The sequence below is a fragment of the Oryza sativa genome, chromosome 2 (genome assembly GCF_034140825.1).
Source record: "Oryza sativa Japonica Group chromosome 2, ASM3414082v1".
Lineage (NCBI taxonomy): Eukaryota > Viridiplantae > Streptophyta > Magnoliopsida > Poales > Poaceae > Oryza > Oryza sativa.
The window spans coordinates 28379693-28405273 of NC_089036.1; the positions used below are offsets into that span (position 1 = coordinate 28379693).

Sequence of the window (25581 nt, forward strand, 5' to 3'; positions counted from 1 at the left end):
GATGGAATATCTCTACGAAGACTCGAGTCAGATTCTAAACTTGTATGTCAAGGAAATACCCGGGATTTTAGTCGGTTATGATTGTATTTTATCTATAATCCCATATTCCGTTACATCCCGGCCTAGGGCTTAATAGGATTAATAGAATACTCATATCAACAAGTTGCAACTTCTTTTCCGGAAGCCAATCTCCAAAAAAACTCCAGGGTTAAGCGTGCTTGGCCCAGAGCAATTTGGGATGGGTGACCGACCGGGAAATTCTTCCCGGGTGCACACGAGTGAGGACAAAGTGTGCAGAAAAGACATGTGTTGGTTTGTTGGTTTGTGAGGGCAGTCTATGACCTATGAAAGCTATCAAATGTAAGCGGGCCCGGCCTGGGGTAAGGCAGCATGGCACATGCGCTGGCACTGGACACATGAACGTGGCCAAGAGAGGACGTTCCTGGCCTAGGGTTGATCGACGGGGCGTCGATCTCTCTTAAGGGGGTGAGGGTGTAACATCCCGGCCTAGGGCTTAATAGGATGGGTGGCCCAGAGCAATTTAGGATGGGTGACCGACCGGGAAATTCTTCCTAGGTGCACACGAGTGAGGACAAAGTGTGCAGAAAAGACGGATGGGTGACCGACCGGGAAATTCTTCCTAGGTGCACACGAGTGAGGACAAAGTGTGCAGAAAAGACATGTGTTGGTCTGTGAGGGCAGTCTATGACTTATGAAAGCTATCAGATGTAAGCGGGCCCGGCCTGGGGTAAGGCGGGACGTTACAGATATGGACTGTATTTTGTAAAGCGGACTCCTTCCCCTATTTAAGGAGGGTCCGTGTGCCTCTTGGGGGGCGATTCTTTTTTTCCACTTTATACAATCAATAACACACTCGGCGGAATCATCCCCGGACAGGAGTAGGGTATTACTTCTTGAATAAGAAGGCCTGAACCTGTATAAAATTCCTTGTCTCAAAACCCATCCACTTTCCTAGCTTGATAGCCACCCCCTTTTATTATTGTCGAAATCTTGCTTCGACAGTTGGCGCGCCAGGTAGGGGCAGCATCAAGTTCTCGCCGACTAAGTGCGATGGGTTTCGTTTCTGGCATCGACGACTTCGCCTTCCCTCCCGGGCAGGCGTTCCGGTTCGGCAGCCTCAACTTCATCACCAACGACTTCGGCAAGATCTCTCTCCTTGACTCGGATTCAAACCAGTCGGGGATAGACCAGGTCCCCGTGCCGTTCGGTATTCCGAACTCGGCCGAGGCCTACCCTAAGATCATCTCTCCCGAGTCGGCTTCAAACCACTCGGACGAGATCCAATCTACTCTTCCGCGACCAGATCAAGACGACGAGTCCTATCCCTCAATCCTGATGAAACTTCCTGATGATTTGGCCGCTGTCTTCACAGTCAAGACATCTCCCACTCGAAGATCTAGGCGAGCTCAAGCTTCGGCCCCGATCCGATCTAGATCCAGGGAGGTTGGCGTTATACTCCAACCTCTCGGGACAGTCTCGACGGAAGAGTTGGATGGTTACCTCAGCTCCCCCGGCATCAGTTCTCGACCAACCGAGATCCTCGACTACGACGATTTTGGCTACCACTACGACCACGGCGACCTCGACAACTTCGACGACAACTATGAGGATAACTACACGCCCCTCTTCTTCGGCGTATTCATGGCTGACAACGAAACGGAGGAACAGCGCCAAGCCCGAGAAGCGGACCAAGATCGCGCACGGCAAGAAGCTGAACGTCGCCGACTGGAGGAAGAGCGACAGCGACAAGAGCGAGAACGACTACAGCGTGAGCAACAAGATCGCGAACGGATTGCAAAGGAGGCTGAAGATCGACGACAATGCGCCTTGGAATCTAGGCGGCGAGCGAGAGAGCTCATTGGACAACAAGACGTCGATGGGAGAGCGGTCTTTCGCACCCCTAGCAGAACGCGGTTGCAGCAATCACTCTCCTCAAGACCCTCCTCATGGAAGACGCACTCAACCAAGCTGATCATGTAGTCAACATCTTGAACCAGACGAAGACCATGATCGCTGCCTCGGTTCCGGCCAACTCCGCAAGCACCCGCACCCCGACTGGTAGCCGAGTCCCTCATCTTCGATCTCAAGACTATCACCAGCCAAGCCTCAGCATTGCCGGCGCCGAATCTAGTCGCAGGAGCAGGGGACATGATGAACGGTCTGTTCGCTCGCCTCCCGAGCGATATAGGGAGCGCCGAGTTGAACGACCACACTCCCCACATCGAAGGCGCCCCATCGATCTTCGCGACACCATCAACCAGCGCCCGCAGCAAGAGGCCATCATTCACCGGATCGCTACGACGACAACGTGGACGGAGTTGCCGCCTTCACAAGCGATCTGCGTCGAGTGGATTGGCCAGCCGGCTTTAAGCCGACTGGAATCGAGAAATATGACGGCACCACCAACCCTGAGTCTTGGCTCACCGTCTATGGTCTCGCAATCCGCGCAGCAGGAGGAGACAGCAAAGCCATGACGAACTATCTACCTGTGGCCCTAGCGGATTCTGCCCGGTCATGGCTTCACGGGCTACCCCGCGGCACGATCGGATCATGGGCAGAGCTACGCGACCACTTCATCGCCAACTTCCAAGGCACTTTTGAACGGCCCGGTACACACTTCGATCTCTACAACATCGTTCAGAAGTCTGGAGAATCTCTTCGAGATTACATTCGACGCTTCTCCGAGCAACGCAACAAGATCTCCGACATCACCGACGACGTCATCATCGCCGCCTTCACTAAAGGCATTCGCCACGAGGACCTAGTTGGCAAGTTCGGACACAAACCTCCCAAGACGGTCAAACAGATGTTTGAAAAAGCCAATGAGTATGCCAAAGCCGAAGATGCTATCACGGCGTCCAAGCAGTCGGGCACTACTTGGAAACCAAAGAAGGATACGCCGACCGCAAGAGGGAGTGGAAGAAACAACCACAAGGATCGCAAGCGTAAGCCCGAAGAACTTGTGGCCACAACCTCTCCATCTTCCCGACAACGTTCCCGCGTCAACACCTTCGACAAGATAATGAACTCCCAATGTCCGCATCATCCCAACTCCAACCACGTGGCCAAAGATTGCTTCGTCTACAAACAGTTTGCGGAGCAATACGTCAAGAACGCACGTAAGCCCTCAGACGGAGATCAAGGCACATCAAAGAAGAAAGATGATGAAGACGATGCCCTGACCGGTTTTCAAGATCATCACAAAGAACTTAATCACATCTTCGGCGGACCCCTAGCTTATGAGTCTAAGAGAAAGCAGAAGCTAACGGAACGGGAGATCAATGCGGTTCAGCCTAACACGCCCCAATACCTTTAGTGGTCAGAGATAGCAATTAAGTTCGACCGCTCGGATCATCCCGACCGAGTGGTCCACCCGGGGCGGTATCCCCTGGTACTAGACCCAGTGGTTCGCAATGTCAAGCTCCAACGAACTCTCATCGATAGTGGCAGCGCACTCAACATCCTTTTCGCTAAGACCCTGGATAATATGTAGATTCCTCACACGGAATTAAAGCCGAGTAATGCACCCTTCCATGGTGTTATCCCAGGATTGTCAGCTACACCACTCGGTCAGATCACTCTTCCAGTTACCTTCGGCACTCGGGAGAATTTTCGCACAGAAAATGTTTGTTTCAAAGTTGCTGATTTCGAGACAGCATATCGTGCTATACACGGACGACCGGCTCTAGCCAAATTCATGGCCGTCCCACACTACACCTACATGATGATGAAGATGCCTGGTCCTCGAGGGGTCATATCACTACGGAGCGACATCAAGCAAGCCGTCACATGTGACAAAGAAAGTTGCGAGATGGCCCAAACCCACGAGACCACTCTCGCCCGCGAAGAGATCCGACTGGCTGCGACCACGGCAAGCGAGGGAGAAGTGCCTGCAACCAAGCTGACGAAGACCGAAGAAAGTGATGCCAAGACGAAAAAGATTCCCTTAGATCCCTCCGATCCTGACAAGACTGCTGTAATAGGCGCTGAGTAAGATTGTAAATAGGAAAGCGCGCTCATCACCTTTCTTCAGAATAATAAAGATATTTTTGCGTGGAAACCATCCGATATGCCTGGTATTCCCAAAGAGGTGATTGAGCACTCTTTACATGTTAAGGAAGACGCCAAACCCATCAAGCAACGACTCCGCCGTTTTGCACAGGACAGGAAGGATGCGATCAAGGAGGAATTAACCAAGCTGTTAGCAGCAGGCTTCATTAAAGAAGTCCTTCATCCCGATTGGCTAGCTAACCCAGTCCTGGTTCGGAAAAAGACGGGGCAATGGCGCATGTGTGTCGATTATACCGACCTCAACAAATCTTGTCCCAAAGACCCTTTTGGGTTACCTCGCATTGACCAGGTGGTTGACTCAACGGCCGGCTGCGAGTTACTCAGCTTCTTGGACTATTACTCGGGATATCATCAGATCCGACTAAAATAATCCGACCGCTTGAAGACCTCATTTATTACGCCCTTTGGGGCCTACTGCTACATCACTATGCCCTTTGGATTGAAGAATGCAGGAGCAACCTATCAATGCATGATTCAAAGATGTTTTTCAACTCAGATCGGTCGCAATGTTGAAGCTTATGTTGATGATGTAGTCGTCAAGACCAAGCAGAAGGATGACCTGATTGCGGATTTAGAAGAAACTTTTAGAAGCATTCGTGCTTTCAAGATGAAACTAAACCCGGAAAAGTGCATCTTCGGAGTACCGTCAGGGAAGTTGCTCGGATTTATGGTATCTCAAAGAGGCATACAGGCCAACCCAGAGAAAATCAACGCCATCCTCAATATGAAACCGCCAAGCTCCGAAAAAGACGTCCAAAAGCTGACTGGTTCCATGGCTGCGCTCAGCCGGTTCGTCTCACGACTCGGCGAACGGGGGATGCCCTTCTTCAAGCTGCTGAAGAAGACTGACAATTTCCAGTGGGGACCCGAAGCACAGAAAGCCTTTGAAGACTTCAAGAAACTTCTCACCACTCCACCAGTTTTGGCCTCGCCACATCCGCAAGAGCCGCTACTATTATATGTGTCGGCGACCTCCCAGGTTGTGAGTACGGTCCTGGTTGTCGAGCGTGAAGAGGAAGGCCATATTCAAAATGTCCAACGTCCAATTTATTTCGTTAGCGAGGTCTTAGTCGACTCCAAGACAAGATATCCTCAGGTTCAAAAGTTACTATATGGTGTCTTAATTACCGTCAGGAAATTATCTCACTACTTTCAAAGTCACTCGGTCACGGTGGTCACATCGTTTCCACTCGGAGATATACTTCATAATCGTGAAGCAAATGGACGGATTGCGAAGTGGGCCTTAGAGTTGATGTCTTTGGACATATCGTTCAAGCCACGAACTTCGATCAAGTCACAAGCGTTAGCTGATTTCCTTACCGAGTGGACCGAGTGCCAAGAAGACATGCCAGAGGAAAAGATGGAACATTGGACTATGCATTTTGATGGGTCGAAGAGGCTTACAGGAACTGGAGCTGGGGTCGTCTTGATTTCCCCGACTGGAGAAAGATTGAGCTACGTATTGTGGATACATTTTTCTGCGTCCCATAACGTGGCGGAATACGAGGCGCTACTCCATGGATTAAGGATCGCAATCTCTCTAGGCATTCGCCGACTAATCGTTCGTGGAGACTCTCAGTTGGTTGTTAATCAGGTCATGAAAGAGTGGTCTTGTCTAGATGATAATATGACTGCTTATCGACAAGAGGTACGCAGGTTGGAAGATAAATTCGATGGACTCGAGCTCACCCATGTCCTACGACATAACAATGAGGCAGCCGACAGGCTGGCCAATTTTGGTTCAAAACGGGAAGCAGCTCCTTCAGATGTGTTCGTCGAACATCTTTTTGAACCAACTGTGCCCAGAAAAGAAACACTTGAAGCCATGGATACTCAAGGCGTAAGCATGATTGAAACCGACTGGAGAGAACCTCTCATAAAATTTTTTACCAAACAAGAACTCCCTCAAGACAAAAATGAAGCCGAGATGATTTCCAGGTGCAGCAGACTTTACGTTATTCATAAGACTGAGTTGTACAAGAAAAGTCCATCAGGAATACTGCAGCGCTGCGTATCTTTGGAAGAAGGGAGACAATTGTTGAAGGATATACATTCTGGTATTTGTGGTAATCATGCTGCTGCACGGACTATTGTCGGCAAAGCTTACCGGCAAGGTTTTTTCTGGCCTACAGCTGTGTCTGATGCTGACAAGATTGTGCGGACATGCGAAGGTTGTCAATTTTTTGCCTGACAAACTCATCTGCCAGCCCAAGAGTTGCAAACCATCCCGTTGTCCTGGCCGTTTGCGGTCTGGGGGCTTGACATGGTCGGCCCGTTTAAAAGGGCAGTCGGCGGTTACACGCATCTCTTTGTGGCTATCGACAAATTCTACAAGTGGATTGAGGCTAAACAGGTCATCACGATCACAGCAGATAAAGCTAGAGATTTTTTCATCAACATTGTGCATCAGTTTGGGGTACCTAATCGGATCATCACTGATAATGGCACTCAATTCACTGGTGGAGCATTTAGATACTTTTGTGAAGATTTTGGCATTAAAATTTGTTACGCCTCCGTGGCACACCCCATGAGTAACGGACAAGTCGAGTGCGCTAACGGCATGATACTTCAAGGGATCAAAGCACGCGTTTTTGACCGACTACGTCCCTATGCTGGCAAGTGGGTAGATCAGCTGCCGTCCGTACTTTGGTCTTTACGCACTACTCCCAGTCGGGCTACCGGCCAGTCGCCGTTCTTTTTGGTTTATGGTGCGGAAGCAATGTTGCCGAGTGAAGTGGAATTTGAATCACTACGATTTCGGAACTTCAACGAGGAGGGCTATGAAGAGGGCCGAGTAGATGACATCAATCGACTAGAAGAAGCCCGAGAAGCAGCTTTAATTCAGTCGACTCGATATTTGCAAGGGTTGCGCCGTTATCATAATCGGAATGTTCGATCGCGAGCCTTTTTAGTCGGCGACCTGGTTCTGAGGAAAATTCAAACAACACAGGATCGGCATAAATTATCTCCTTTATGGGAAGGACCGTTCATAATTGCTGAAGTCACTCAGCCAGGTTCTTATCGACTCAAGCGCGAAGACGGTACTCTCATCAACAATTCTTGGAATATTGAACACCTTCGTCGATTTTATGCTTAGGCATTTCGTTTGTATCTTTCCTCTTTGACTGCTAACTTCAAGTTTTTCCTTGAAGTTTTCAGTCAGGGGGCTACTATGATAATAATGGAGTGTGATTTTTATCAATTCAATTTGCTTACTTGATTTATCATTGCCCTGTTTGGTCTTTCGACTTAACCAATGAGGACTGAAGGTTTTTAATAGCTTTTGCGGGTTTTAGGCTCAATAAGGCTTGACAAAGGCCTTTAAGAAATCAGAAGCTAAGTATGGAACACCAAGCATAGCATAAATTCATCAGTATTGTACAAATTGAGCCTCCACTGTCATTGATCATCAAAATCATTGTTATATCAATCAGTATCAGTTTTTTCATCATTAGACTTATCAGACCCAGTCGGCCGAAGGTCGACATCTTGGAATCTCTCAACTACATCAGCAGCAATCTTGTCAGCCGCTTTCTGCGCATCACTGATGAGGTCGAGAGCAGCTTCTTCGCTCGTCCCATCTGCAAAGCCATCAATGGCATCAATGTCAACTCTTGGATAAAGGGATTTGGTCATCGCCAACGCCAGACTCGCTCCCATACTTCCAGCTTCTTTGATGTTCTTGAAGTAAGTATCTGGAGCGACTCTCAGCTTGTCGAAGATTTCGGCAGCATCAAGTGTACTCGAACCAGCGTTATTGAAGAACATGGCCTGGATAAGTGGAGTAGCGGCATTAGCGACTTTATCCCTGGCTCCTTCAAGCTTGTTGATATTGTCAACTAAGACATCAAATTGTGCTTGAGACTTGATCTTGCGGTCCGCGTCGACAGATTCACATTAATGAATCAGCATATAGAAGATAATGGCTTTTGAGGTATTGATTATTGTTACCTTCAACCTCCTTTAAAGTCGAATCCCTCTGTCTTGCCAGCTCTGCCTTGTCATTTTCCAGAGTTTGGATCTGCTTCTCTAGTTGAGATATCTTGGCAGCTTGCACTACATTAACTTCGGTTAATCAAGATTACAGAGATAACAACACAAATCAGTTGGGCAGAGTTTGCGCGAACCTTTTGATGAGCCACTCAGTTCGAAATTGGACTCCTGGAGCTCAGCAATCCGATCCCTCAGATCGTGTTCATTCTTCTTGGCAAGTTCTCTGGCCTCGTGCAGTTGACTCCTGGTGGCTTTGAGGGTTCCAAGATGAGGAACTAGTCTCTCTAGGGTTGCGGTTTTTGCCTCGTTCCTAAGATGAATCCTCTGCGGAGCAGTTTAATCAGCGCTCGAGCCAGACGGTAAACAAGATGGCTAAGGTCAGGCGTCAAGGAACTTACATTTACAATGCGAGTCGCTTGGTTGAGTTCCTTTTTCAGTAGGCATACCTCTTCGTCTTCTTTTTGCCGGTTTATTACAATTCCTTGAGGTTGCAAGTTGTCATCCCACCACTTGACCAGAATAGGAGGGCACGAATCTTCGGCTGCTTGTATACGGGGAATTTCTTCTTCATCACCGATCATTGGTCCTAATGCATCCATTGACAAAGGTTAGACAATCGATCAGAGTTATTTGGGTCAACATGGTTTCGGGCAAAGTGTTTACCTGTAATGATTTCTGGACGAGGACAAGTGGATTCGGATGCCTTTAAAGGGGATCCAGATCTCCGGTCATTGCTGGCGTCTTGTCCGCGAGGGTTGTCTGCTTGGGTTTCGACTTCTGGAATCTCTTGGCTTGGCCCTGCGTCCGACTGGTTTCCAATCGGGGGCTCCTGATTAACTCCGGCTTCGGCTTCGGCCGACTGGATCCCAGTCGGGGGTTGATCACCGGATTCTAAATTATCGGTTGCCGGTTGATTGTCACTCGGATGATCCTCAGTAGTTGACTCGGTTTCTTTGGAAGAACTTGTGTCCACGTTAGTCGGGTCAGAGTCCTTCCCAGACGGATCTATATCAGATGGTTTCCTGCAAATTTGATTATCAGTATTATTGCCGCAATGGGTGCGCATCAATGCAAGAGAGATCGTTATATGAGTTGCACCTAGAAGACTTCCTGATCTTTGGCACAGGGCGACTGGATGTTTTCTTCCTTGGAGTAGCCTGTTTTGTTAGTTTCTTGGTTGTCTCTCGGTCTCCAGGCCTCCTGGCGGTATCATCGGCTTCGTCGTCACTTAGAACCAGCTTCCTCTTTCGAGAATCTGACTGGCTGATTGGATCAGAAGCACTTGGTTGAGTTTCAGACCGAATTCTTGGTCCTCCGCTCCCTTGCCCAGTTTGGTGGCGGGGCGATCGGTGTTGGGAGATCCGACTTCATCAAAGCAAATTCCTGGGTGTAATATCCTTCATTGTTAACTGATTCAACAAGAAAACAAGATCATATTTTGAGAAAGGTTGAAGTGTATGAATACGTACCGGTGGAGGAGGATTGAATGCATTGAACGGTACGACTGGCAGCAAGTGTGAGTAGCTGACAACGATGGTGTTTGAGAAGATCTTATACATCCTTTCCTTCATGACCTTGAAGTCAAGAGAATCTGGATCTTCACGGTTTGGGTCATGCTTGCCGTCAAATTCGAAGGCTGTGCGAGATCTTTCTTTGATTAGAGCTAACCGACACTTGATAAAGTGCCGGGTGATCTGTTCTCCTTGAAGGCCCTGTTCTTTCAGCTTTATCATCCTCTCCATCAGTTCTACTGCTTGTGCAGCTTCATCTCCCATTGGCAGTGAGTTCCAAGTATCCCGATAAACTGGAGGAAGACAGGAGTACTCGGGAAGAACAGGCTCGGGGTTTTGAACATAAAACCAATTTGCGTGCCAACCTTTATTTGAGGTCTTGAAGGGCATGGAGAAGTATTTTTGGCTTATTGTTCCCCTGAGTTGGAAACCAGCACCCCCAACGACGCATGGTTTACTCTTATTTGGCTGGGGCTTGAGGAAGAAGATGCGGCGGAACAAGGCGAAATGAGGCCTAATGCCCAGAAAAGCTTCGCAGGCATGAATAAAATTGGCAATATGCACTATGAAGTTTGGATTCAGATGATGCAAGCTAATCCCGTAGAAATTCAGAATTCCCCGGAAAAATCTTGAGGTTGGAAGAGAAAATCCGCCATAGAAGAAATGAGCGAATACCACGATTTTGTGTGTATCGGGGGTCAGGAATGCCTCACCAAATGCCGGTCGCCACCCGATGATCTCTTTTGCTGGAAGAACGCCGTGCGCCACCATCTCCTTCAAACTGTCTTCCGTCACATCGGAGGGCGCCCACTGACTCTCGAAGCTTTCTCTTTCTTCCGCCATGAATGTGAACTGGATGGTCTGATTTAGTTCGAGATACGGCTGGAAAGGGATGGGGAATCGGAGCGGTGGATGTGGGGAGAAATTTCGTGAAGTTTTTGAGGGTGGATTGGAGCGGATTGATGAACCCTAGTTTGCCCGGCGCAGTTTTGCATTGTAGCAGGAAATGGGGAAAATGGCGAGAGTTTCGGCGGGGAAGACGAAGAGACGTTTTTCACTTCGGTGTTATTAGGGTATCGGGGGTACTAATGGGCCTGGGCCTGTACAGTACTTCAGCCCAATACTATAATCAGCGTGGCCTGTTGTGATCTCTAGGGACTTAGGCACTTTTTGCTTTGGCAATCTGTGTTCACGATGGTGTGGCCCAATGCTGTTAAAATCCTTTTTAACGCGATTCAATAATTCTTTGGAATTATTATGATGCACATAAAAAGGCGCCCGACAGAAAGGTGTTATACCATTTTTTGTAAGCTTTATTAGGCTGCAAAAGCTGTTTGGGTTGATTTGAGATGACTGGTTTATTAATAGTCATTCTTTTAGCATGTTATATGCTTATTTTGGTTATGGTAAGGGTCACAGCCTAGGCTATTGGACTCATTAATTACCATGATTTTCTATCCTGTTTGGTGGGTCATTTTATGAGATTTTTACTCGGATTCCTATCAAACATGTCTATTTTTGGACCTTTGAGTGTTTATCACTCGGCTCTTCTTGTATTTTTTGTCCTTGATATGCTCAAGTTGAGAAGCAGTCAGCTAGGTATCTTACTAAGTATCATGCGTGCTTCGCTATAAAACCACTCGGTTCTTGACTATATGTTTAGTTTTTCAACTAATCACATAGTCGGGGGCTACACCTAATTAGGTGTATCTACTCGATGCACCATGTTTTATTTTCGCCCTTCACAGTTTTTGATTTTTAGTACTCGGCAAGCCGGAGCAAGTTGAATTGAAGCACTCAGATTACTGTTTTTTGTTTCGAGAAGGCTATTTTGTCAACTGTGAAGGTCTCGGGGGCTACTGTGGAGATTATGGATACCCCATATCTACATAACAGTTGTAATTTAGTCGGATATACGGTACCAAATATAGATGGAATATCTCTATGAAGACTCGGGTTAGGTTCTAAACTTGTATGTCAAGGAAATACTCGGGATCTTAGTCGGTTACGATTGTATTTTATCTATAATCCCATATTCCGTTAGGATATGGACTGTATTTTGTAAAGCGGACTCCTTCCCCTATATAAGGAGGGTCCGTGTGCCTCTTGGGGGGCGATTCTTTTTTTCCAGTTTATACAATCAATAACACACTCGGCGGAATCATCTCCGGACAGGAGTAGGGTATTACTTCTTGAATAAGAAGGCCTGAACCTGTATAAAATTCCTTGTCTCCAAACCCATCCACTTTCCTAGCTTGATAGTCACCCCCTTTTATTATTGTCGAAATCTTGCTTCGACAATGAGGATGTCCAAATTAACTCATGTCGCTGCCATGGTTTCTTGTATATGATTGCTGCCATGTTGATTGGATGCAAAAGTGCACCATTAACATTATTAGAGCTGAAAGGCTCGTCAGTTACAGTTGCGGCATCCAAATCAATTGATGGATAGGTACCGGATGTGGAATAAGTTCACTTTAGTTCTCTCAATTTGTCGTCCAGTCCAGAAAACCGGACAATACATCCCTTAATTTATAAAACTAGTACAAACGAGGTCCCTCGGCAGTATTGACCCTGGTTTTAGCTGACGTGGATCTTTTGACTAAGTCTTCGTCCTACTATGCATTGACGTGAGGCTTGCGTGACAGATTGATCCAAAAAAAAAGAGCAAAATTGAAAAAAAATAAAAAAATAAAAACAAAAGATGTGGGGCCCATATGCCAGTCAAGCAAGAAGATAAAATTGTGTGTTAGTGGGTCCCACTTCCTCCACCTCACCCCTCTCCTCCATCTCCTCCCCCTCACTCTCAATGGTGAGTCAACGGCGACTGCATATGCCAAGGGAGGCAATTGTGGCGGAGGTGGCCAGCGAGGCAGCGAGGAGGGAGTTGCGGCGTTCCGGTGGAGGAGAGGATGGAGGCGAGGGAGCCGACGAGCTCGAGCTCGCCATCCCTGCTCCAGCTTCATGAGGCGTTGGAGGAGTCAGAGGAGAAGGCCGAGCCGCGTCAGTGCCACCACCAGCAGTGGTGACGGTACAGGGTCTAGGGCGGCGATGCTTGCGAGCAAGCCCTTGCGGTGGTCGAGGCATCACATCGTCGGAGGGAGGAGATGGGGGTGTCGGGGAAGGTGTCGTCGAGGTATTGGAGGATAAAAGACTCACAGGCGGTGTGGCCGGCATGGAGGAAGACGGGGATCCTCTTGTGGATGAGGTTGGAGCATAGCAGGAGGTTGCTCTAGTTACCGAGGTCGGACGGGGATTTTCCCGACGCCTAGAAGGGACTGGCTTGGGGGGAGGGGCTCGACAGTGGTGGAGGGGTAGAGATGGTGGCATCGATGCCGAGAACGACCTCCTCCTACGCTCAAACCCTACCATCTCCACCCCTCCACCACTGCCGACGCCCCGCCGACAACAGAGCTCATCGCTAGGGACAACAGTGAAGAGGCGGCGGCCTGAATCTGTGCGAACGGGAAGGGCGCGTGGCGGACGGGCGAGTAGGTGGCAATGGGAACGGTGGAGCAGGCAAGCGAGGCGGGCGGCGGCGGAACGAAGCGACAGCGGGTGGAGACCTCGGTGAGGCGGTGTTAACAGTGAAATTTGGTAATCGACAAAGACGTCATCGGCTTAGAATCATTATCGGCTGCAGCATCTCGGAATCAGCCGATGGGAGTTATCAAGTCGCTAATAGTCGGATTCCTGTTATATTCGGTTAAGGAAATCAATCTACTAAAGGAAGCTTATCCCTAAGTGACCGAGTTTAAAGAGGATGCGGCATGGCAGTTTATCTATTAATTAGGAATAGTTTGTTAGTTTCCTTTTATCTTTAGGAAAGTGTGTTTAGTATCCGATAATGACTTTATATTTTCCTTTTATCTTTAGGTTAGTTTCTTTCTTGTCCGACAAGGACTTGTATCAACCCATGGGTATAAATATGTACACCCGGGGTCTATGTAATCTATCTCCACGATCAATATAATTCGGCGCATCGCCACCTTTTACCTTTTCTACTTTATTTTATTGTCCAGCGGAACTTGGCACCCGACGCAGGGCTACATCGTCTTCGATCTCCGGCGAAGGGATAAGTCCAATGTTCCGTCGGCCCAGGCAATTGTATCGTTTACGTCGGCGTCGTTCGAGGCTGCATCAGTACATTCGACCTCTTGGATTGCTCTAGTTTGGATGATATATTTGCCTACCTATTTATCATATGTCTCTGTTAATCTAGCCTTAGCATATCAATTTAGCTCTATCGGTTGCTTCTCGTTTTAGGGTTTCTGCCGGTATCGGCTAAATCGTGTTGCTAGATTAGATTAGCTTAGACATCTACCACCCTGAAAACTCAGTCAACGGCTTGATTGTCTAGATATTATGTTTCTTTTCATACTTAGTGCTGCATCAGTTAAGTTTGATATACTAAGTCGTGCTTAGAACCATAATCTCTAGCCTGCTTCTTGATTGCCAATAAGGGTATCATCGGGGTTTCAGCCGGTGAGTTATCTAAACGTTGCATCGGCTCATAAGGATTGCATATACATATAAGTTGGATTTAGCCGATGGCAACAAAGGTTTCACTGTTTAATCTAATCTTGTGGATCTTATGACATCGGACATCCAACCGATGTGTGCTTCAACCTTCGGATCAATATTTGTTCTACTATTTCATATTGTTAGCCGATTGGTTTCTACTGGATTATATTGCTATATTATATTATCATCAGCCGATTGCCTTTATATCATTATCTACATTGGACATATAGCCGATTGCTTAAACCCTATCGCTATCGGCTGGTATCGGCATCGGCTATTATCGACTATCGGCTGGAACTACTCCATCGGCTTGTCAGCCGATCGGCTGTTTGATCTATTATTTGCAAATCTTGCCAGTTGCAGGATTAAACTGACTGGCACGCTCGCATCTCATTAATCTTTGGACCTGCACAAGAGCTAAGCAGATCTCCCAGGCCGGTGTGTTCGATTTTTTCGTCAACAGGCGGGGAGATCGTGGCTGTCGTGAGGGCGGCGCTGCGGTGGTCGGCCACACCCCAGCGTCGCCAACGGGGTTGGGGAGTGAGGAGGGCCATTGAGACTATGGAATGTCGTTGTCGCGAGCAACCCCGCTCGGTGGCCCAACCGGCGAACATCTTCCAGGAGCTCGCCCATCGCTGCTCCGCCCTTCTCCTTGTAGTGCAGGGTAGAGAGAGGGGGATAGAGAGAAGATGGAGTGAGGATGACATGTGGAACCACATGAGCCCCACTTTTTTATTATTTTGTGTGTAGCTGGTTATGTGGGTCCCACGGTTTTTATTATTTTTCTAAGATCGAATTGTCACGCAAGCGCCACGTCAATGCCATGTGGGACGAGGATCTAGTCAAAGGAGCCATGTAGGTGCCACGTCCACGTCATCCAAAACTAGGCACAATGCTGCCGAGGGACCTCATCAGCATAGTTTTGTAAGTTGGGATGGGTTATATCCGGTTTTCTAGATTGAGGATGGAAATCAGACTAGGCAACAAATTGAGGGACCAAATGTGAAATTATTCCACCGGAAGATGGCCCAAGGACCTAATTCAGCCCATCATCCCTCGGAAGATGGAATATTGTACTGCATTGAATTACGTTTCAGGGCATTTACATACCTCTGGATTAATTAATTTCAAAACATAGTACTCCACTAAGTTTGAATATCGAAAAACATATGGAGATGTTATACAGAGTAGAATAAAAAAAGACTGAGAATGTGTTGGCATCAAAATCTTTGCTAGGCCCTCAAAAGCTTTAATTACAGGTTTGAAATAATCTCTTCAGACCTCTTTGGTGGTTGAGAAGACCCCCCCTACTCCCTACCTAAATCCTACTCCAGGAAATATGTATGAAAAGAAGACACATTGTACAACCTAAACATGATCAAATATCCAGGAAATATTATATTAGCATATGATAATGTTATCAAGAAGCAAATGAAGAAAGTTAGCGCGATGAATAGCACAGCACGAGCAGAAAAACGAAAATGACTACAGGACTAAATGCAGGAGCAGTGAGCAGTCCATCTATCCATTCATCAGCTGATTCTTGTACTGGCAGGCTAGTATCTATATTTCTATGTTCACAACACAGATAACTTCCACAAAGTTCAAGTTAAAGCTGGCCACAAGATCAATCCTTGCTGCAAGTTTCATGCTTTCCGTAGCTTAGCAGGAGAGTAGAGTAATGAATATATCAAGAGATCACCAACATAAGACACATGTGAACTGATGGAATAGAAGAAACGCCAAGGCTTCAGAGTCGAACATCCTTCAGAAAACATCTGCATGGCAAAAAAGGGGGTTTCATATCAAATGTACAGGGTTACTACATCGATAATAGACAAAGGTTAAGATGATTCACAAGACATTAGAAATGCTAGGCAGCTGAAGGAGAAGTTAAATATTTTCGAAGTAGAACATAATCAAATTCCATGCCATGTTCCATTGATGTCCCAGTTGTGAAGCGATTTGAACATTGCTTGGATTGCGAAATTTGGCGGTATGTCATGCTGGCATTAAAGAATATATCATCTAAGCAAATAAAATGCAGCTTGCACCAGAGAAGAGTAAGCAGGGAGGCCTAGGAATTGTTGTATGGGCTTTATGTTTATACAGATAGATTAAACAATCTGCTGCAAAAAATATCAAATTACTCAATATAGAATTAGAACTGTTGGGACTAAGATTAAAAGAAACATATATATTACAAGGACACTGACATAGACAATAATATCCAGAAACAGTATCTGAAGTGCGAGTACGGTAGGATAAATGGCAGTCAGACATACTAGGTTCTGCTTCTAGTTAGCGCTTCTTATTTGATGTTGAACAAAATACCTTGTTGGCTCTTGTTGTGATGGGAATTTACACCTTGTAAACAGAATAATGAAAAGAATGGAGCATAGTCTAAATCTGTTTTTTTTTTCCATCAACAGTCAGAATATAACTTACGATCATAAATAGACACAAGTCCAGGACATCAAGAAAATAAGAAGATTTCATCTAATCCTGGTCAGTGCTGACTAACATTGAGGGAAGGGGCAGAGGAGGTGGTACAATCACAGGATGAAATAATGGACAAATGAAGGTGACAAAGTGTCATAAAAAGTGCTTGTGTGCTGATTGATGTTTCGATTTGGTTTGAACCGATAACCTTTGTTCAGTTGGTGCAAGTACAACACCACTATAATAATCATGCCTTCTAGTTTGTATGGAAATGAGGCATCTTGTATTGTCGATCATTCCAGAAACATATCCACCAGACAGTTCATCACAAATTGAGTTCACCCAACAATATTAGGAAATTCTAACCTTTATAGGACTGATGAATGAGGTTACTTTTGCAGTATAATGTAGAAGCTTCTGATAAATCAAATTCAACAATCCCAAAATCTAATACTAATGTTTAGAATCAGCATTATTCAATCTTAAAAATATTATGCTATGAATCAATAGACTATTTGAACCATGAAGGGCCAAAGGAACCAACCTCGTCAGACCCTGAGAAGCTGGACCTTGTTCTCAAAGGCAATCGATATCCACTCCGGGTAAGCTGCCGCCCATTGCAGTTGGTTTATCTCTGCACCGGCATCATACACCATCACAGGATCAATCCCCTCGGCCGGCACTGCGCCGGGCGTCGCTGGCAGCTCCCAAATCAGCGCTTGGCCGTCGTCCCCAGCCGAGCAAAGGTGCCTCGTGGCCTGTGGCGCCCAAGCGACCGCGTTGGCGCACGCCCGGTGTCTGTGTAGTTCGGCCACCGGCACCCCGGGCGCGCGCATGTCGAGCACGACGACGGCGCTGCTGTCCATGAGCAGGGTGGCCATGTAGTGGAAGTCATAGCGGTTCCATGCCAGCCTGAGGAGCGGCGTGTCCGGGCGGGGGCTCTCGTAGAAGATGGTGGAATGCTCCTTGTCCCGGAGGTCGAAGACGCGGACGGAGCCGTCGGCTGAGACGGAGGCGAAGATGCCGTTCTCCCCCCAGGCGATGTCGTGCACGGCCTTGTCGTGCGCGATGAGCTGCGTCTCGACGACGCCGCGCTCGATGTCCCAGATGGTGCAGGTGGTGTCGATGGAGGCGGTCCCGATGCGGCGGGGCTCGGCCTCGTTCCAGTCGAAGGAGGTGAGGGGGGCGCAGAACTCGGAGGCGGATGTCTTGCGGTTGTCGAGGACGGAGCGGAGCTCGGGCGCGGCGGCGGTGGCGGTGGCGGCGAGATCGTCGAGCGGGGCAAGCCAGAGCCGCAGCGCGTCGGAGGAGGAGGCGAGGAGGTGGGGCGCGGAGGCGGCGCGCGGGTGGAACTGGAGCTTGGTGGGCGGGTAGGGGTGGTCGAAGGAGAGCGCGGGGAGGGCGCGGAAGGAGGCGGCGGTGGGGTGGACGGGGTCGAAGGAGAGGAGGGAGACGCGGTTGTGGAGGTCCTCGAGGAAGCTGCCGGCGGCGAGGACGGGCGCGGAGGGGGAGAAGGCCAGCGCGTAGATGGAGTGCGGCAGCTCGCAGGTGAAGGCGTTCGGGTTCTGCGCCTCCGCCGCCGAGGCGGCTACCGACGGCGGCTTGGGCTGCTCCATGGGAAAAATCGTTGGATTCGCTTCGCTTTGCTTCCTTTCTTTCTCGGGTGGATTTGGGGATGAATGGACTCACGCGCCGCGGTGGTTGATCGGGTCGGGGAGTTCAGAGTAAAAAACGCGAGCAGCCAGGCCGAGCAGGTAGGAGGGACGGCGAAGGAGGAGGCGCGTCAACGCGCGCGTGCCACGGCAACCGGCCGGTAAACGTCAGCTCGGCACGAGGGTTGAACGGGCGACGATGCGGGCATGCGGCCGCCGGGCTGCTGCAGTTGGTGGCCGCCTGAAGCTGATTCAACGGTGGGGCCAGACCGTCAGTGACTTATAGTCAAAGCTGGTTTCGACTTTCGACTGGAATCAGTTTAACTTAAACAGGATGTACTCATTTACTCAACCAGCCTCTCATGAGTTCTTGAGCAACCGGCAGGACAGGTCAGTCCTCTCAAGCAATGCAAACGATGCTACTACCATCAGGATAGGGTAGTGCCCCATGGGGAACAAAAGAAACAAACAGTTAAGAGAAACTGCAAGGCAGAATTTGCGGCTTTTAACAGCTGAAAACCAGCTTAGCTAATAGTTGCCACTTAATTAATATAAAGGTTGCTCTCTTTCTCACAGATTAGAAAGGCAAAAATAACGAGTCTAGGAAAAACATTTTTCCCCAATTCTGATTTAAGCAGCAACTGAAGGCTACACATCGTCGCTCAGCGTGTGGAACTGAACAGAGCTCGGCTGACAATACCAGTTGCCTCAATGTAACGATCAACACAGCGTGATATGCAACTGCTCTCGCTCCCGCTCAAGCTTGATCCTGGCTTTGTCACGCACTTGGCAAAGCACTTGTTTCCAACAGTCTGTAACAACAAAACAAGAGAGAATTACAACCATGTCATGTGTTTAACAAAGAAGCAATGCCTGGAATTGGCATGTTTTATTTCAAACACTACCCTTTTTCTCATGTAATCTGTATTACATATATGTCATGTAAACCAACAGTGGCAGAATCACTTGATCAGCAAGACTAAGGGTGAGTTTGAGGAGAAGGTGATTGAGGAGATTGGGAAGATACGTAAAACGAGGTGAGCCATTAGCTCATGATTAATTGAGTATTAATTATTTTAAATTTCAAAAATGGATTAATATGATTTTTAAAAGCAACTTTCCTATAGGAAATTTTTACAAAAAACGCACCATTTAGTAATTTGGAAAGCGTGCGCGCGGAAAACGAGATGTTATCTCCCTCAATGTTACCCGAACGAACGCAGCCTAATTACTCATATGTCAAACTTCGTAGTAATAGTGTAGCAACAGGAAGGGTCAACTTCAATGCTAACTTTGTGAACACATATTTTACCTTTCTGGTCGTGGCAGGCCAGCACAAGTTAATAGTTCTGACTCTATGTTGAGTTCAAATATATAATGAACACAGAAGTGAAAGACATACAAAATGTCACCATAGTTTTAAGCAAAGGAAAAGCACTTGAAATAGAAAATGCAACAGTTAGAAGTATATACCAAAACTCAGGCCTGTATTATAAAGTCTAGGTGACTCGATGTCCCTGGTCCAGTCAATTTAAATAGTTTACTATTATATCTATTGGTTTTATAATATGCTTAAGTCATGGATATGTACTGGATCCTAAGTTCCTTCTATCAGTCCTACAAGGTTGTGGTCATCACTAGACTGGGGAGATCTTACCTCATCAAGACAACATTTTAAGTTTCCAAATTCAATATGTATTGTAAATGATAGATGAGTTTGATGCACCTATTCCAAATACGTTGTTACAGTTCACCAAAGGGTGTGCTCAACTGTGCTTGCTGCGCAGCCACAGCAGCCAGCATATCGATCAACCCCAATTTCTCTTGGTACTTAAAGTGTGCATTAAGACTGTTAAATTTATGCTCTTCAATCCTCAGTTTTCTTGATAAATTCAAGAAATCATCACCGTATAACCGTATATGCCAAGTAAAAATAACAAAAGAAATCAACAGATGAGCCACCACATCCAATTGTGTGATTCAATTGGACATTTGGACGCAATGCACACCAGTATGATCAACTTGTATCAGTATGCAGATTACAATCAATGGATACAGTGAGCATGAAAGTCACAGCATGGGCATGTTGATTCCAATTTAATAATACTTTCTTAAGCGGTTCCAAGTTAATAATCCTTTTCTTGGACAAAGGAAATCAATTTATGAGTTTTAGCCATCCTATGCAAACAATAGGACTTACTGGAGTGTAATGGGATTGAGTATAGATTTAATCATACAAGATACAAGGATACAGAAACTAAAATCCATCCTATGCCAACATGTTTAAACTGTATCGCCCTCCAATCCGGTAAATGGAACTGTTGTAACTTGTAGAACATCAAACCACTCTAACGAAGCTATTGTTAAGCTTGTTGAAGGTGCTACTGAATACTGATGCTCATTACTTTAGTACTAGAATACGGAAAACCACAAAACAGGAAACTAATTCTACCCCCAAATATTCGCTTCCGTAGAGTGCTACCAGCGAAATCTAGTGTCACCTAAACCAAGTATCCACCTACCTAATGAATATTCATCCATACAGATTCGCATTAACAAACGTGATACAAGAGAGGAAACGATTTGGGTGGGGAGGATCTCACCTCAAGGAACTCCTGGGCGTAGGCCTGAGCGAGCTGCGCCTTGATCTGGTCCATGAGCGCCTCCGTATTGGGGGGCGACCCGGACGACGACGAGAAGGAGTCCATGCCGGCTTCCCACCTTCTTGATTCCCAAGCCTTCGTCGGCGACCGGTTGTTGAAGAGCGCTCTCCAGCAACGACGATTCTCCGGCGCGGCGGGGTGTGCGAAGCGGAGGAGGCGGGCAGAGCGGAGTAATAAAACCCTAGCTTTACTGGATCAGAACCACGAATCCACGATTGGGAGGAAAGGGTAGTAGGCCCACATTTATCCCCCAAGAAAGAGCCCATATAGTAATTGGGCCGTACAGCGGACCATCTCTCGTGGCTATGTGGATTTAAGCCGAAAAAAGTCTACTTTGAGTCCTTAAAGTAGTCCGAATCTAATTTGTACCCCTTAATCAGAAAGTTAGGTAGGACGACTCCCCAAACTATTGGAACCAGTATAATTTGACTCCCTCGAAGGTTTTGGAGGACAGTTTCGCTGATGCGGTACTTTGACCTAGTATAACTGGTTGAGTTGGTGTGTGGGGCTACCTTTCTTCTCTTCGTTCCCTATCCCCTCCTCACCTTCCTCTCCGCGGGAAGCATCAGGGCAGCAGATCGACGGCAACAGGGGGTGCACAGCGGCAGTAGCAAGGGAGCTAGGCCCCGAAGGAAAACCGCGCACCACCATCAGACGTGGCACCCCCACGTTGGGTCACGCCACTGGCCTCGATAAAGAGCCGTACGCATCGGCATTGGTCGTGGCACCATATCCCAACCTCCCCCGGTAGATGGCGGCGGCATGGAGCGGAAAAGGGGTAGTAGGGGCGGCAGCGCGTTGCGAGCGATTCGAGGCGAACCGAGCGACGACGCGACCTCGTGGCGGAGAGCGGCGATGTCTCTTTCTCCCTTCCCACACAAGTACACGATTCGAGATGAACCGAGTGACGATGCAGCTGAGTCGGAGCGCAGCACGACTTCGTGGCGGAGAGTGGCACAACTTTGAGGCATTGCACAATGCGGCCCAAGGAGGAGCAAGCGGATCTAAGCGGGTCACGTCATCGACAGCCGGACCACGCCACCCTCCCTGTGGCGTCAGCCCATACCACTAGAGCACACCGTGCCCTCCCTGTGGCTCCCGCGATGCTCGAAGCCCTCCTCGTGAGGGGTGCACAAAAGCTTGAAACTCATGAGCTAACTCAACTCGAGTAAAACTCGGGTCGACTTGAGTAGTTAATGAGTCGAGTTGAGTTTGAACTTTTACTTGTTTGCTTAACGAGCCAACTCGAGCTAGCTCATGAGTTACTTGGTTAGCTCGCTGAGCTCATGATGCATTAAGATAGAAATTGATTGTTCATATTTTGCAGGTGTAAAAGTCGTGAACTCATAATTATACATTATAGCACAATCTTATGAGTCATGATACATAGCATGGCAATCATAATCTTTGGTCATAAAATCACAAATTATACTGCATATGAATTTTAAACCATGTATTTCGGTGTAACGAGTTTAGTGAGTTTAATGAATCAACTCAGACTTTTATTGTGTCGAGTCGAGTTCCATTTTTAACTTGTTATGTTAACGAGTCGAGCCAAGATAGCTCTTTAACTTAACGAGTTTTTACGAGTCGAGGTAAGTCGGCTTGTGAGCCACCCAACCTCGTGGCGTCGGCCCAGGCTGCCGAAGCACGCCGCATGCTCCTTGTGGCCGCTGCGTTGCTCAAGCACCGTCACGTTGAGGCCCTCTCACAGTCTGGCTCCTTTCCCCGCTGACCACCACCCACTGCCCTGGAGAAAAAGAGAAAATAAAAAGGAATGAAGAAAATGTGACACTAACACTGAGTCAGCCGATTGGACTGGGTCTAAGCACCATGTCAGCGAAATTAAACCACACTCCAAAACGGTTAAGGGAGTCAAATTATACCAATTTCAATAGTTAGGGTAGTCATCCGGTTTTCCGATTAAGGGGTACGAATAGGATTGTACCTACTTTTTTAAGGGAGTTAAAGTAGACTTTTTGCATTTAAGCCTTGGAATGGCCTACGTACTCACATATAAGGAATAAGTTCATCTGAGGTCCCTTAACTTGTCAACGAATCCGATTTTCATCCTTGAACCGAAAAACCAGATACAACGGGTCCCTCAACTATCAAAACCGGTGCAGATTAGGTCCTTCAGCGGTTTAGATAGCGGTTTTGGATGGCGTGGCGCCTACGTGGCTAATTTGATTTGTTTTCATCTGACGTGGCATTGACGTGGCGCTGACGTGGCAATTAGATTTGAAAAAATAATAAAACCCATGGGACCCATATGTCAGTTTCACATATAAAATAATAATAAATGGTGGGACCCACGTGGGCCCCACATGTCATATCTATCCTCTTGTAACATCCCGGCCTAGGGCTTAATAAGATTAATAGAATACTCATATCAACAAGTTGCAACTTCTTTTCCGGAAGCCAATCTCCAAAGAACTCCAGGGTTAAGCGTGCTTAGCCTGGAGCAATTTGGGATGGTTCCCGGGTGCACACGAGTGAGGACAAAGTGTTGCAGAAAAGACATGTGTTGGTCTGTGAGGTTTCACGGGCGCGTGTGTCGCAGTTGCGCAGGCATGGTGCGCATGGCTGGTGTAGATCGGGAGTGGTTACACAGCATGGCACATGCGCTGGGTGGCCAAGAGAGGACGTTCCTGGCCTGGGGTTGATCGACGGGGGCGTCGATCTCTCTTAAGGGGGTTAAGCGTGCTTGGCCTGGAGCAATTTGGGATGGGTGACCGACCGGGAAATTCTTCCCGGGTGCACACGAGTGAGGACAAAGTGTTGCAGAAAAGACATGTGTTAGTCTGTGCCCCCGTCGATCTCTCTTAAGGGGGTTAAGCATGCTTGGCCTGGAGCAATTTGGGATGGGTGACCGACCGGGAAATTCTTCCCGGGTGCACACGAGTGAGGACAAAGTGTTGCAGAAAAGACATGTGTTAGTCTGTGAGGGCAGTCTATGAGCTATAAAAGCTACCAGATGTAAGTGGGCCCGGCCTGGGAGAGGCGGGTCGTTACACCTCTTCACCTTTCACCTTCCCCTTTACCCTTTCTCTCTCGTGCATGGCAGCGACGGCACGCGAGGCGGAGGAGGGAGGGGCGCGGGGGTGGTGGCCTGCCGGCGGCGGTCGCCCCTGCCCTGGAGCGACACGGGGGTGGAGAAAGTTTCTCCTCTTATGTCCACATCTGTAGAGAAGAGGTTAAATCAAGGAAGGTTGCATCTTGTTCTTGACTGATTAATTGGTGCGCCATAATCTGCAGGTAAACTGGTTCTTGCCTGACACTTGTCTTGTCCGGGTGGCCACCGTGGGGCAGCCTGGTGCCATGAGAAGGATCACCGTTCACTACGTGAATTTGCTGCCGGTCGCCGGCGCCGGAGAAGCACACGTCGATGGCGCCGCGAATTATTCCGGCAAGGTACGCACGACGGATTGATTGTTCGATTGATTGGTTGACCGACGAGATGAATTGGTTGGTTTGGTTTGTTGGGGGACTCGCAGCAGAGGAGCAGTGTGATGGAGCTCATCCATCGGTGGTCGATGGACATCAATGCCTGGGAGGCGAAGGAGCGGCTGGACCAGAAGCTGAGGAACCAGATGGAAGCCGTCATCAAGAGGTAACTGATGATGCAAAGATCAAATCATTTGTTTTTTTGAAAAGAAGAAAGATGGATTGAAATTTTGCTGAATTGTTTTTCGTCGTTTCGTTTCTGCAGGCATCACAGCACAGGAAGCATCAAGCTGAACAGAGCCAGCAGTGGAGGGGGGAGATCGACAGTGACGGCGGCGATGGGGGTGCAGAGGGCGGTGTACTCGAAGAAAGGGGTGATGCGGCGGCTGATGCGGTGGAGTCGACTGCGGTGGGACGCGGCGGAGCAGGCGGAGTGCACGTGTGCCTAGAGGAGTTCTCCGCCGGCGACGCCATGGCCCACCTCCCCTACGGCCGCCACTTTCACTGGGCCTGCGCACTCCCTGGCTCGAGGCTGGCGCCGCACCCCGCTCCTGCCCATTCTGCCGCACCGTCGTCGACACGCCGGGGAAGGGGAAGTGGAAGGGGAAGGTGAAAGGTGAAGAGGATAGATATGACATGTGGGGCCCACGTGGGTCCCACCATTTATTATTATTTTATATGTGAAACTGACATATGGGTCCCATGGGTTTTATTATTTTTTCAAATCTAATTGACACATCAGCGCCACGTCAATGCCACGTCAGATGAAGACAAGTCAAATTAGCCACGTAGGCGCCACGTCATCCAAAACCGCCATCTAAACCGCTGAAGGACCTAATCTGCACTGGTTTTGATAGTTGAGGGACCCGTTGTATCTGGTTTTTCGGTTCAAGGACGAAAATCGGATTCGTTGACAAGTTAAGAGACCTCAGATGAACTTATTCCCACATATAATGACGGGCCCATTTCATGTTCGAAATAGGAAGTTTTTGGACTATACAAAGCCGATTTTGCTAAACATCTCCCGCGATTTTTTTCCTGGCATTTGATGTTTTTTTGGCCACATGATCTTTGCACCAAGATTTGTGCAGCAATTGCCGTGGATGAGGTCGACAGGGAGTCAAGGTGTGTTGGTATTGCCGTGTGAATAAAATACGTGAAGTATGTAATTTTCATATGTCAAATTAAGAAATATCTCTATGTTAATTTACATGTCAAATTAAGTACTAATCGATACAACAAATTTAACATATCTTA

At 47.9% G+C, this 25581-nt stretch overlaps 2 protein-coding genes and 1 pseudogene across 2 annotated transcripts; 1 reads left to right on the forward strand and 2 right to left on the reverse strand.

Annotated features, from left to right (window-relative positions):
• Positions 1-15495: 15495 nt before the first annotated feature.
• LOC4330331 (protein TRANSPARENT TESTA GLABRA 1) lies at positions 15496-18374 on the reverse strand. Its single transcript, NM_001416830.1, has 2 exons — positions 17107-18374; positions 15496-15898 (listed from the first exon to the last, which is right to left on the reverse strand). Exon 1 carries the CDS (start codon positions 18176-18178, stop codon positions 17111-17113), a length of 1068 nt encoding a protein of 355 aa, NP_001403759.1. The 5' UTR covers positions 18179-18374; the 3' UTR covers positions 15496-15898; positions 17107-17110.
• Positions 18375-18533: 159 nt separating this feature from the next.
• On the reverse strand, positions 18534-21052 carry LOC4330332 (mitochondrial import inner membrane translocase subunit Tim13-like). The gene is made up of 2 exons (NM_001416829.1): positions 20818-21052; positions 18534-19026 (listed from the first exon to the last, which is right to left on the reverse strand). Exons 1-2 carry the CDS (start codon positions 20920-20922, stop codon positions 18877-18879), a joined length of 255 nt encoding a protein of 84 aa, NP_001403758.1. The 5' UTR covers positions 20923-21052; the 3' UTR covers positions 18534-18876.
• A 2822-nt stretch (positions 21053-23874) lies between these two features.
• On the forward strand, positions 23875-25346 carry LOC4330333 (uncharacterized; annotated as a pseudogene).
• The last annotated feature ends 235 nt before the right edge of the window (positions 25347-25581 follow it).

What these genes read in the sequence shown, in the direction of transcription:
- LOC4330332 (NM_001416829.1), bottom strand. Translation starts at nt 20,922, where the DNA reads ATGGACTCCTTCTCGTCGTCGTCCGGGTCGCCCCCCAATACGGAGGCG. An exon ending in ACGCCCAGGAGTTCCTTGAG is followed by an intron (nt 19,027 to 20,817) that starts GTGAGATCCTCC and finishes TTGTTGTTACAG; the next exon opens with ACTGTTGGAAACAAGTGCTT.
- LOC4330331 (NM_001416830.1), bottom strand. Translation starts at nt 18,178, where the DNA reads ATGGAGCAGCCCAAGCCGCCGTCGGTAGCCGCCTCGGCGGCGGAGGCG.